This window comes from Morus notabilis, unplaced genomic scaffold (genome assembly GCF_000414095.1).
Source record: "Morus notabilis unplaced genomic scaffold, ASM41409v2 Scaffold844, whole genome shotgun sequence".
Taxonomy (NCBI): Eukaryota; Viridiplantae; Streptophyta; class Magnoliopsida; order Rosales; family Moraceae; genus Morus; species Morus notabilis.
In genome coordinates this window covers 78,958-91,996 of record NW_010361197.1, presented here as the reverse complement: position 1 = coordinate 91,996, position 13,039 = coordinate 78,958, and the positions used below count along the sequence as shown (strand labels likewise).

Genomic DNA, 13,039 nt, shown 5'->3' with positions numbered 1-13,039 from the left:
TAATTCATGTATAGAGATGAAATCCATCCCATAACTCATAAGGCAGAGTTATAGATTGTTTTTGTACGATGCTGAGACATAGCTACAATTTTGAGCATGATTCAGTTCTTGAAAGATTCGATGCACTCGAAAACTCAGAGGACGAGAGAAAGACTAGGATCGGATCTTTGAAGAAGAAAGCGATCAATGCCTCCAGCAAGTTCAGGCATTCTTTGACAATAAAGGGCAGGAGGAGTAGCAAAGTCATGTCGGTCATCGAAATCGAGGACGTCCATGACGCCGAGGAGGTACAGGCCGTTGACGCTTTCCGCCAGGCACTTATCTTGGAGGAGCTACTGCCTGCAAAGCACGATGATTATCACATGATGCTTAGGTAGTCTTCTCTTTCTTGATATGCTCTCCTATCTTAGGTTTCTTGCTCCACAAGTTATTTAAAACGTTCTTATTCTTCTCTTCACAATTGCAGATTCTTGAAAGCGAGGAAATTCGACATTGACAAGGCAAAACAGATGTGGACTGACATGCTTGAGTGGAGGAAGGAATTTGGTGCTGACACAATTATGGAGGTATTAACCAATGAAGAATTACTTGTATCATGGTTTTTTCTTTTTAATTAGGTATTATGTATTTTAACGTACTGCTGAAAAGGTACCTCGTTGCTTAGATTATATTAACATGTCTCGTTCCAAGTTTTTAGGACATAAAATATTTATTTTGTACTTTTTAAGTTCTATGAACACATTTTAATCTATTCCACTTAATTAGAAACAAAAGGGAATGACCATTCTCAAAAGATTGAGTTTGTGCCAAAAAATTGTAATCAACATCGAATGATTATCGCTGTTTCATAACTTAATTTTGTGTTCCGAAAAACAGATTTGAGGTGTTTAGATGATATTTTTTTAAACTACAGGATACCATTTTAATATTATATCAAAACATCAAGGTACCTTTTCAATATTTAATATAAGGTAGTGGGATCATGATACAAAACCTTTTTTGTTTAAGTTTTGATCAAAATGTAGTTCTTGAACTTATCTATTTATTTGTGTTATGTTAAAGGATTTTGAGTTCAAGGAACTGAGTGAAGTCTTGGAATACTATCCTCAAGGCTATCATGGAGTGGATAAGGATGGAAAACCAGTCTACATTGAGAGACTAGGAAAAGTAGATCCCAACAAGCTGATGCAAGTGACAACAATGGATCGCTATGTGAAATATCATGTCAGAGAGTTTGAGAGGACTTTTGGTGTTAAGTTCCCAGCTTGTTCAATTGCAGCAAAGAAGCATATTGATCAAAGCACAACCATCTTGGATGTTCAAGGAGTAGTATGTCACACAACATTACCTTGGTTTCAACACGATTTTTGTTTTTCGAGATCATGTTGACCTTCAAATTAATGATATGCAGGGACTTAAGAATTTCACCAAATCTGCGAGAGAACTGATTTCTTGCCTTCAAAAGATTGATGGTGACAATTACCCTGAGGTACTGACTCATTACTTTTCGAGTCAAATTTAGAAGCTCACATTTTGTTGATATTATTATCTCTCTGATTTTCGCAATATTTGTTTATGTCACTTGAATTTGATGCTTCTTTGCAGACCTTGAACCGCATGTTTATCATCAACGCCGGTTCGGGCTTTAGGATGTTGTGGAACACAGTCAAGTCCTTCCTTGATCCTAAGACTGCTGCAAAGATCCATGTAAGTATATATGTTTTATTCTAAAAATAAGGAATTTTTATCAAAAGTGCACTTATTTAAGTGAAAGGAATCGTTATCTACCAGGTCCTGGGAAATAAGTACCAGAGCAAGTTGCTTGAGATAATTGATGCCAAGTAAGTTTCTGAGTTATTGACAATTAGCCATTGAACATACACATTGTTTTTATTTTCGCCTAATTTTGGCCTTTTGTTTTGGGGCACCAGCGAGTTGCCAGACTTTCTAGGAGGTACTTGCACTTGTGCCGAACATGGCGGATGTATGCGTTCGGATAAGGGTCCTTGGAAGGACCCAGAAATTCTGAAGGTACCTGGTTTAACTGAATCTGATTTAGTAAACTTCTCAGTTTGGTTTGAACTATTAATCATGTTTTGTTTAACACAATCACAAATTGGAATTACAGATGGTTCAAAACGGTGACCACAAATGTAAGGGAAAACCTGGGAGCATCCAAGTTGCTGATGAGAAGACAATATCAGAGGATGAGATGTCATACTCTAAGGTAGCACTAGATCATAAAAAACAAAAAAAATTGTGAATTACTTTGTCTTTCCTATATCTTTTGGTTGGTACAAAAGATTGAGGAACTCCCTCTTAATTTATGATTTGCATAATCTTTGTTGATCCAGGGATATTGTGACTCTCACAATGTGGAGGCTACTCCAGATGTAGATGGTACAACACAATTGTCTCCTATTCGTGAAGAAGTAAGTTTCTACGAGTGACTAAATGGTCGATTAACAAAAGTTCCTATGCTTATAATACAACTTAAGAAGTGTTTCATTTTCTCACCTATTTATGCGTTTACATATAAAATTAGTAACGGTACTTTATTATGACTGCATGATATAGGGTAACGAGAAAAGTAAATGCAGTTCCTAACTTCCCTTTTGTATTATTTTCCTGTTTGTTGAAATGAACATTGAATTATGCATAAAGATATTTTATATCTAATTAAACTGATAAGATTAAGTGTACTATAAACCTCATTTTAGTGCAGTTTAAGCTTCCGTAGAAGCCTAAGGAAAACTTTGTGCATCACTGCTAGTAGTCATACTTGGTTTTACCCTTTTCTATTCCAACTTCCTTTCATGCATAATTCTAACACTTCCTTCTTTTAAATATGAACCTTACAGAACCCTGTATTGAAAAGGTCTAAAAAGTTTTACAAGTATGACGACTATGTTCCAATGGTTGACAAATCTGTGGATGCCACTTGGCAAAAGGCGGTTGAAAGCAACAATTTTGCTCTTCCTAAAGGTATATTTTCATCGCCTTTTCCTACACAATATATATGCAGAAAGAATTGTATTGTTGATCTTACACAAAATGTGCTCATGAGGATTTTATGTCAACAGATTGCTATACAATGCATGATGGTTGCAAAATGTCTGACGGCTTTAGCTCGCAAATCTTCACCGGCGTTATGACGGTTGTGATGGGCATTGTGACCATGGTCAGGCTGACAAGAAACATCCCCAAGAAGCTAACTGACTCCACCTTCTACTCCAGCCCGACTTACTGTGATGATGACAGCATGTCTGGTGCCAAGGTGCAGCTGCAAGGGGCTGCCATGTCCAGTGCTGACTTAATGTCTGTTATGAAGCGCATGGCTGAGTTGGAAGAGAGAGTGACTGTCATGAGCATGAAACAAGTCACCATGCCGCTCGAGAAGGAGGCCATGTTGAATTCTGCTTTAAGCCGGGTTGATGCTTTGGAGAAAGAGCTTATGGAAACCAAGAAGGTACATATGTTGCTTGCTTAATTCCTTTGGAACTTCTTCTTTTGTGGATATTTGTGAACATATAAGTGAAAAGAACAATGAGTAAGAGATTTTGGATTTTCAATCTGGCTTAAAGAAACTTTCTTGTTCTATTAAATGGTAACATACAATAAATGTATTATTCAGAAACATGAGATCCCTTTTGTTAATTAATTTTGATTTCATTTGTTTGTGTAGGCTTTGGAGGAGTCGCTTTCCAGGCAGGAGGAGCTTGTAGCTTATCTAGACAAAAACAAGAAGAAGAAGAAGAAGAAGAAGTTGGTATGTCATGACCAAGCTCAATTGACTCTTTATATATACATATACATATACATATATATCCATTAACATTAAATTGCAAGTGATTGTTTAATTTAAATTTTGGTGATTTTCTTTGTAATGCAGAACCTATTCAGCTGGTAATAGAATGGCTGGACGCCCGGGAGAGATTCTGAGCACCCCTTAAGAGTGATGTGAAATTCGATTCTCCAAAGCCACTCTTAATGTTGACTATTACTTTTACCAAATAAAAAAAAAAAGTCAAAAGTTTTGGTCAAGTATATAAATAAAATTTCCAGTCTTTCCCAAATTATATGTATCTTAAATAAAATTGGGCGTCTTATAATATCAATTCCTGACTATTTTCTGAGGAGCAGAGCACTTGTGATGATGACACCCCGGAAAATTAATTATGATCAATAAACATATGTAGCCATTTTGTTAAGTTTAACTTACCATTACAACATAACTAAATGTTATCAAATAAAAATTTGGTAACGATGATTTTAGAATAAGAGAGAGAGAGAGAGAGAGAGAGAGAGAGAGAGAGACCATAGTTTTATTACAAGATAAAATCTTGATTCAGGTAGAGAAAGGTACAGTAAATAGCAAAGAAAGAGAGCCTACAATAATCCTACTTCCTTGTATGTGTGAAGAAACTTGATGAGCCTATTCTGAAGTGCATGATAATGATCATTATATTGTCAGTTATTTTTCCTTCTTTTTTTTTTCTTTTTTTTTTTTTGCATTCCCAGCAGAAGTAAGAAATTGTTGAAACTGTTGAATGCAATCTTCACTTGTTCCCACTATCCATAGGGGAGTCCAAAACTCCTCAATCAAAACCATTTAAATATGAGGCACAAGATTGTGGCACAAGGCATAGCCCTCTACTCCTAAGATCCATCTTCAATTCTGTTTCCTCTTCATTGCTCAATCCATATACCTTTTTTTTTTAAAAAAAAATTAATGCAAATCAAATTGTCTTTACTTCAAAGTAAAAGCTTGTTGTAAATCTAGCAAAGATTTTAATTAAGGCAGTCAAGATGTGTTTAGGCAATTTGTTAAAACACAATTCACATCATTCTTCACAGATCACATAATTAAATGAAGTAAACAATGCTAAAGTATATATACACCACAATATACCAAAAGCATTTTAGCAAATTACCTGTTGTATTTTTCTTGATGTCTTGCTTTGCAAGGACTTCATATAAGGCATGCTTAGAGTCTGCAACACAAACTTCATTTTCAATTTAGAATTTGTGTAAAACTTATTCGAATGCAATTATTTTTTCTTTGCTGTAATATTTTTAATTAGTACGTTTCAACCACACTCACGTACTTCGTACAAATGCTAGGGACACCAAATTGTTTAATAAATTTCTGAGCACTAAATGATATACAAAACAAAAAAAAATGAATTTTAGAAATATTTTCATTTGGATAAGTAATTTAGGTTGATTCTCATCCGTGCCTAGTTAACTCTAGGGACGTCATTCCCAGTTTACTTCGTGAATTTTAAAAACCCCATTTTGTCTTATAAATTTTGAATTAATCCCTTATAAACATACGGAAAAAGAGGACTTCATGTGGTTTTTTCGTTTATTCTTAACATTAATTGTAACAATGAAGGGTTAATTGAGAATAATTTACTTTTGTTTTTATAATATGATCTAAGAGAAGGGCTTAAGTGCGATGAATTCAAAGTTTATAGATAAAGTTGAAGTTTTCAAACTTCAAGGCGCAAAACAGAAATCACTCTAAAGTTTGAGAACGCATATAAGATTGATCCAATAATTTATTAGTTGGTATTGTGAATAGAGATTATATAGATATTGGGATGGGAAATATATGTGATTACCTGGACTTGGTCATGGAGGAACTGGATGTACCCAATAGCTTCTGTTAGTACAGAGGCTGTATCCGTCTGAAAATATTCCATACAAAGGGATAAAGAATTCAGAGAAGCATGGCCAAATAGATTTATAATTATTTCTCTCTCTAAACACATAATTAGTGGGATATGATTATTTCACTATTCAAGAATAAATGTAGAGATTGTACCTTGCCAAAAGGTGCCACCAACCTGTGAAGAGCTGCAATCCTGTCCCCTAGTTTCTCTTTCCTCACCTGCAAGTTAAATCCAATACCTCACTATGAAATTTTCGAAACTTTTTTTTTTTTTTTTTTTTCCAAAATGTGGGGTTTGTAAAATTATTAGGAAAAAAAATGAAAACAAAGTGAATCATTAGAAAAGTAAGATTGATATATACCTTTAATGGTGGATTTGAGGATCGTAATATAGATTTGGACTTCTTATTAGCTTCTGCATGAGATTCCTTCGGCTCTGAAAAACTACTTTGTCTTTTCGTTCTTGTAACTTCGTTGAAGAAAGCTGACGTCTTTATAAATGCAAATTGAATCAATACATTTCAGTTTATAGATCAAGAAAACTAAGACTGACATATATATTATATGTGTGTGCGCGTGCGCGTGTAGACATGTAAACACATATATAATATTAATTTGATCACTTAAAAATAATCTATTGTAACTCTCCTGCAGTACTACATATGCGTTGCTTGCACTGAATCGAGGTGAAAGAAAACTAAAGATATAGCTACAGAGTTATTACAAACATGATATCTTAATTAAAATATAGTAGACAAAGTAATGCTTGACATGAGAAATTAGAATCTTGACGGGAGTGATCTGTGTGTGTACAGATAGAGATTTCTATACTTGAAGAAACTTGATACAAATTCACATCACATAAATTTTTACGTCTAAGTCCCTTTTTTTTCTATTAGGACCCTTTTTTTTTTATTAGAAAAAAAAAAAAAAAAAAAAAAAAAGAAAAAAGAGAGAGAGAAGAAGAAGAAGAAGAAGAAGAAGTTACGTCAAGTACCAGGGTTTGACTGTATATATTCATTCATGTTGCTAAGAATCATCAATCAGTGCTTGCATAATAAAATAGCCGTGATAATTGTAACATCAATAATAATATACATGAAATGAGAAGCACTCATGTCCAAAAATAATCTAGGAATTAGCTAATTAATGGCATACCATATTATTGTTGGAGCTGTTTGATGGGCTTGATCTTGATTCTTGCATATTGTCAGGATCATGATGACCATGCCCCTGCACAGACAAAGGCTGATCTCTATATAGACCGCAGCCAATATTGCTGTTATTAGAATGTTGTGAAGAGGGACTATAACACTGACTGCGATCGCGACTATAAGCGGTATGCGACAAAAGATCCGAAGCCTGTGAATTTTTGTTCATGAAGCCCCCAGAAGACAACACCAATGATATTGGAAACAATGAACCTGTTGTTGTTGATCTAGCTGCCGTACTACTAGTACTATTAGTATTAGTACAAGGAAAAACATGTCCAAAACTTGCATTTCTATTAATACTACTGTTTTGAGCAATACTAGAGTACAACTCATTCGGAGCTGAATTATATGATGAGTTAGTACTCATGAGCTCCATGAAAGTACTGTTGTTGTATATGGCCTTAGCTATCTTCAATTTCGAGAAAGAATCCGAATTTGGCTCTTCCTTAATGTTCGAAAGGGGCGATTCTTCGGTACTGGCGGTGGATGATCTCTGAGCACTGAAGGCTCTTGCATGATGATCACCATAGTTGAATTCGTGGGAGGTGAATGTGCTTGTGGTAATTGGAGAGTTATACTGCCATAGCTTTGAGTTGGGGATATTGGCTTCAGTTGGATACACATCTATGCCATTATTCCTTAAACATTCACACATATCAGATAATAAGAAAATTAACAATAATCAATTACATATTAATATTAATTTGATAGCCAATACCAATAAGCATGTGAGAAGTTAACAAAAACAAAACTATGGCTAGACGATAATTAAACTAGAGTAATCTTAATCTAGTGCATGGCCTATTTGCCTTAATTGTTTTTATTGATCAATATTTAGTACTCCTTCATAATATTAATATTACTATTGGTTATTGTAATATACATCATGTAAATATGTAGAATTCATAAAACTGATTATCATACTAGACATGCATGAGCAATTAATTATATTTCCTCATATAAATCATGTTTTTTTAATCTAATTAATTACTGAAATTAGCAAAGCAATATCTAAAATGAGAAATCAACGAATAGTGTAGTTTAATGTATGTGTATATACTTACAAAATGAGGCTTGGATTCCAATTACAATTACTAGTGGTTGTAGTAACTAGTGTGCTCGGAGCTATAATTGGTAAAGAAGCTGACGGAGCCCCAATATTAACCTGCTCTTGCAGCTGATGATGATGATGCTGCGTATGGAGATTTGCATACTCCATGCTGAATATGAATTATATATATATCAGTACCTGATTATTGTCTTTTCAGTTGATAATCCCACAAGAACTTGTTGCCGTATCAGCCCAAAGTGATCATCTCTCAACTATTTGAAGTAGCCTTTGTAATATATATAACATATATATACATACACACACACACACACACACACACACACACACACACACATATATATATATCAATATGTATGCGTACTGATGATTGGTTTCCTCTTTATGTAGCTCTTTTTCCAAAGTTTCAATCACAACTAACCTCTGTGAATAGGGAAGGGAAAATACAAGTGAGATAATCAATATGAGCTCCTAATCAGAGAGAAAATATTTAGTTTTCTCTTTGATGTTCTAAAGTCTAAACTAAAAGTGAACTTTGTAAAAGGATGTTGAAGATGATTCTCTCAGCTCTGTCTCTATCTCTCTTTGTATTTTGTAAATATATTATATAATAAGTTAATTTACAGGGTAACTTTATGTAACTTTATCGTTAATATATAAAACTGTTTTTGTGCCCTAACAATCACTGAAGCGTATATATTTGTACTTCCTCTAGAGGGCAACATCAATATCAACTCCAATCTTCGCTTAATAACGATTACTAAAGACCCACCGCGGCACCGCCGGTTTGAAAAGAGATTTTTGGCCCCCAATTTCTTTCTTTCTTTCTTACTTTCTTTATTTTTAACTTTTTTGGTATCAATCAAAAGTTATAGTCATGCCAATATCTGTGTTATACATTTATTCTAATTAAACAACTAGGGTACCATTTAATGTGCAAGTTTGAACAAGAAATTTGAAAAGAAATTCAAAATTTTTGCAAAAGAAAATACTATAATTAAAACATTTGAATTGTAATTCAAACTTAGGAAATAAACGGCACATAGGTTTTCAGAAAACATATTTCAAGTGTGTGTTTTTTTTTTTTGTTTTTTGGAGAATTGAATGAGGTTAGTATAACTATATATTATATTGGTATTATTCTGAAGTATCAAAGTGGTCAGGAAAATTAAGTGGAAATATTTAATTAGTACTGCAAGCAAGTGGTGAATAATCACGTGTAAAAGTTGCAACTGGCTAGCATTGGTGCTCCAAACAAACAAGTTACACCTGCAGAAGAAAATCTTAAAATTCCTTATCAAAGCTTAGGCACGTCTCAAGGAAAATTAAGGGAAAAACGTTAAAGATATTAGCAATATTAAAACAAGCATGGATAATAATTATATATACGCACTTTTTGTAACCATATATATGTTATAGTGAGTGATTACTGCCTAATGAACTAACGAAATTCCCTTGCAGAAATTAACTTCTTATGTGTTAATATATATATGTATACATACATACATACATACATACATATATATATATATATATATATAATCCTCATGACATGCCCTGACACACGCATGCATATATACCCCCACCCTTATCACGCATGCACCCACTTGCAACAACATCATCTACAAGCCTAAAATCGTGAACTATAGGTAAGAGATCATATCATATATATGCCTAGCTAATAACGAAATACGAATTTTCTTCTTTTGAGCTTACAGAAACAAAAATATTGTGATTCAAAATTTGAGTTAGTTTGGAGATACAATCGAAAGGATAATCATGAAGTATTGTTCATCAAATAATTGGAATACTATAATAGTGATAGTATAAGCGGGGTCTAGGGCTAGCTAGGGTTTTATTAATTATTTTATGTCGACTAAGCTGTCTTTCACTCAAGGGATCGAAACGCCTAAGATTATTATATGTTCGCATTTGCCCCATAAAAAGTTGTCAGAGAGAAAAAGTTGGAAAAGAATGTGAAAATATATAAAAAGAGAATATTATGCATGGGCAAGTTTGTCGTACTTGCCTCCTAGTTCAACCTCTCTTTTCTCGTCCTTTTAAATTCTTCAGTCTCACTTTTTTTTCTTTTTCTTTTTTTTTTTTTGCTTGAAAAATTCTTCAAGTGTTCACTCATTCCAATATATAGCTGTAAGCAGCCGATTGCCCATCTCTTCAAGCTTAATATTTATGGAGAAGTTCTACCTACATATACACTTATACACATCTAAATTACAGACGCACACACATATATATACTTGTTTATAATGTACATGTACTTTTAGGTTAGACTTAAAAGCACAATACCATAGGGTCCAACAATATATATATATATATATGATAGAGATAAAAACTTTATTAGATTATAATAAATCAGATTATAATAAATCCGCCCGAAAATAATTATGACCCAATTATTGCACGAATTAACATTGGGATTCCAAGATGCCATTTGTATATGTTCCAAGTGACACTCATCATGAGTTTTAAATTGTAAGTGCAAGTCGATCCCTAGTTTGTCTAATCCACTTGCATATGTGTATAGCCAGAAATTGGAATCCACGTTGGATGCATTATGGTTGAACTTTATTTTTAATATTAATTAGTCCTCTCATACGACGGCTTTTCAGTTGTGGGAGTCAACCCAGCTTTTTCAAGGATGTACATTCACATATATATAATTTATTTGCTATAGAATCTCAAATTAATTGTATAGTGATTGCTATACATTAGATATATGGAAGCAGAATTGGTGATCAGTGATCACATGTCGGTAAAAGTAATTTAACATTGAATTAGAAATTTAAGAATATGAGATTTTTCCATGAAAAGAGACTATATGCACAATTTTAATATTGTCAAAAGAAGTCTCTTAAGATTGAAGATGCTTGAGAAAAAAGACAAGGCTCAAATGCTTAATAGAATGTCTGACTTTAATTTGGGGTTATCTTCAAGCATACAAATTCTAACTTTTGGGACCATTAGAGGTCATGCAGCTTCTTAAGCAACAAATGCAATTTCAGGGATAATTTTCTGTTTTCTTCTCATTCAATTGACTAAATTAATCCTTTCACGTTGATCTCTAGCTCTTTATTTTTTAAAGAATAATTAAAAGTATAAAAGCAGGGACGGAGGGAATTAAGAACTGGGGGGCTTAAGCCCCCTTATTAACTTTTTATTCTTTTTAAAATCTGTAGATATATTATCTCAAATTACATTACAATCCCCAAAAAAAAACATGAAAATTTGATTAGCCTCTCCTCAAATTTTTTTTCTTAAATAAAACTTACATATCTTTTGCATCAAATTACATTTAATTAAATTTTTTCCGTAGTGATTAGCCCCCCTCCCGCCACAAAAATTTATGACCTCAACACTGTATAAAAACATGCTTTCATAATAGAGGACTAAGAACAAGTTTATGGCGCTAGATTCGTTGGTGAAGGCAAATTTAATTACCTTAGTGTTTGTGTGCTTTCCTTTTACAATATTCTAGTTTTTTACACGCGTTCCGTACACATGATTCATTTAAAATAGTAGTTATATAATTTTTTGCATAAAAAAAGGGAGAGAAGAAAAAAAAAAGGACATAAAAGAAATGAAGACAAAAGCAAGAAAAAACTATGAAGTAAAAGACACAGAAAATTGATTTTAACTTAGTTTGTTGTGTTTTATATTAGTTCTATCTCGTTTTGTTTAATTTATTTTTATTTAATTGTGTGATTTTATTTTATTTTAGTGCATTTTTGTTTATTTTTATTTTTATTCAAATTATTCTTAGTATTTTTTTAGTAGTATCAGAAATTTAGTGCAAAACGGTGCTAAAACAGGTAAAATTGAACTAAAAATCACTTATGTTAGGGCCTGGTAGATTTGGTGGGTACGACGTGTACAAGGTATACACGTGCAAGTACCGGAGTCGGTGGTGTCGATGCTGACATGGACGAAATACGCGGTGTTCACAGAGGAATTTTTTACGGTAGGACCTCTAATGAAAAATAAGGGATCAATTAGGCCTAAAGTAAGCCAAAGAAATCAGATTTTATGACCCACTTTGCTGCCAAGTTACTGAGGCACTCTCGACTATGTGCATGGGAAGATGTTGAACTCAGTCATGGAGATCGCATGGACGAAGTATGGTGAGAGGAGTAACCGAGCAGTTGATGGAGATTTGACTCAAAGAGTGTAGATAAAGCTGTTTCATATGAGTAATGCTCTGAAGACAAGCACGGGTTGCCTCCGGAGTAGCTATCTGACTCATAAAGTGCAGATAAGGTTGTTTCAGTGGAGTACTCAGAGAAAAAACACGAGTTGCCTCCGAGAATGTGTATCAGCAGATGAAGTTTATGGTTTTCTGGAAGCGTACTCCAGGACGATGGAGTCCAGCCACAGAGGCGGATTTTCGGTCCTTTGGAGAAACCTCATAAACTTCAAATGTAGCTTGTAGATGAGTTTGGATGGATCAAACGAAGTGTTTTAAGACTTTTTAAGTGAAATTTCTACGAAGAGCTTCAAACCCGAAGCGCACAAGTTTGAAGAATAACTCTTAGAGGGATGAACTCAAGTGTTAGAAAAACTTTCTAAAAGTCCCAAGGGAGGTCTCCCCGGTCCCCCTAGAAATGAATAAGCTAAGGGGTATTTATAGGAACAGGTTTGAGAGTCTTGGGTGGTTGCTCTTGAGCGGTATAGTCACGCCTTGCCAGAGCCCTGTACGAACCATTTCCCTCAGGAGACCATTGAGTGTTTCACTAAATCTAGTGCTTCGTGGACGCTTCTATTCTCGGAGGTATGAACACGTGTCAAACCAGCTTCAAAGCGTCGTCTTTTGATTTTAGCTAAACAATCGTCGCTAGAGCACCTGACGCATTTAATCTCCATGCAGGACGGAAGAACCTTCGAAGAGCATATAAGGTATTTTCGGTCACATAGAAGTCTCTTAGAGCATGGGAAGTATCTCCATAGTGGCATCTGTTGTGATGCCTCCGTGGGGGCGTCTACAGTGACGCCTTCGGAGCAACAATTGTGACGGAGACAAATCTTTGCCAGCTCTGGAAGAAGCTGCTTTGGAACAAGAAAACT

General features: G+C 34.2%; 2 protein-coding genes across 2 annotated transcripts; one reads left to right on the top strand and one right to left on the bottom strand.

The window, feature by feature from the left end:
• The first annotated feature begins 230 nt into the window (after positions 1 to 230).
• On the top strand, positions 231 to 3,949 carry LOC21387158 (phosphatidylinositol/phosphatidylcholine transfer protein SFH12). Its single transcript, XM_024166005.1, has 13 exons — positions 231 to 373; positions 467 to 566; positions 1,063 to 1,329; positions 1,412 to 1,489; positions 1,606 to 1,707; positions 1,792 to 1,841; positions 1,932 to 2,031; positions 2,129 to 2,227; positions 2,355 to 2,432; positions 2,862 to 2,985; positions 3,084 to 3,469; positions 3,686 to 3,769; positions 3,893 to 3,949. Exons 1-13 carry the CDS (start codon positions 246 to 248, stop codon positions 3,908 to 3,910), a joined length of 1,614 nt encoding a protein of 537 aa, XP_024021773.1. The 5' UTR covers positions 231 to 245; the 3' UTR covers positions 3,911 to 3,949.
• A 649-nt stretch (positions 3,950 to 4,598) lies between these two features.
• Positions 4,599 to 8,110, bottom strand: LOC21387157 (transcription factor bHLH110). Its single transcript, XM_010098729.1, has 7 exons — positions 7,956 to 8,110; positions 6,836 to 7,529; positions 6,040 to 6,168; positions 5,831 to 5,896; positions 5,628 to 5,693; positions 4,935 to 4,994; positions 4,599 to 4,709 (listed from the first exon to the last, which is right to left on the bottom strand). The coding sequence occupies exons 1-7, from the start codon at positions 8,108 to 8,110 to the stop codon at positions 4,599 to 4,601; spliced, it is 1,281 nt and encodes a 426-aa protein (XP_010097031.1).
• Positions 8,111 to 13,039: the final 4,929 nt, after the last annotated feature.

Coding starts and splice junctions, on each gene's coding strand:
- LOC21387158 (XM_024166005.1), top strand. CDS start 246: ATGTCGGTCATCGAAATCGAGGACGTCCATGACGCCGAGGAGGTACAG. Junction 567..1,062: donor GTGCTGACACAATTATGGAG/GTATTAACCAAT, acceptor GTTATGTTAAAG/GATTTTGAGTTCAAGGAACT. Junction 3,470..3,685: donor AGCTTATGGAAACCAAGAAG/GTACATATGTTG, acceptor TTGTTTGTGTAG/GCTTTGGAGGAGTCGCTTTC.
- LOC21387157 (XM_010098729.1), bottom strand. CDS start 8,110: ATGGAGTATGCAAATCTCCATACGCAGCATCATCATCATCAGCTGCAA. Junction 6,169..6,835: donor ACAGCTCCAACAATAATATG/GTATGCCATTAA, acceptor GCATTTATAAAG/ACGTCAGCTTTCTTCAACGA. Junction 5,897..6,039: donor CCTCAAATCCACCATTAAAG/GTATATATCAAT, acceptor TTTAACTTGCAG/GTGAGGAAAGAGAAACTAGG.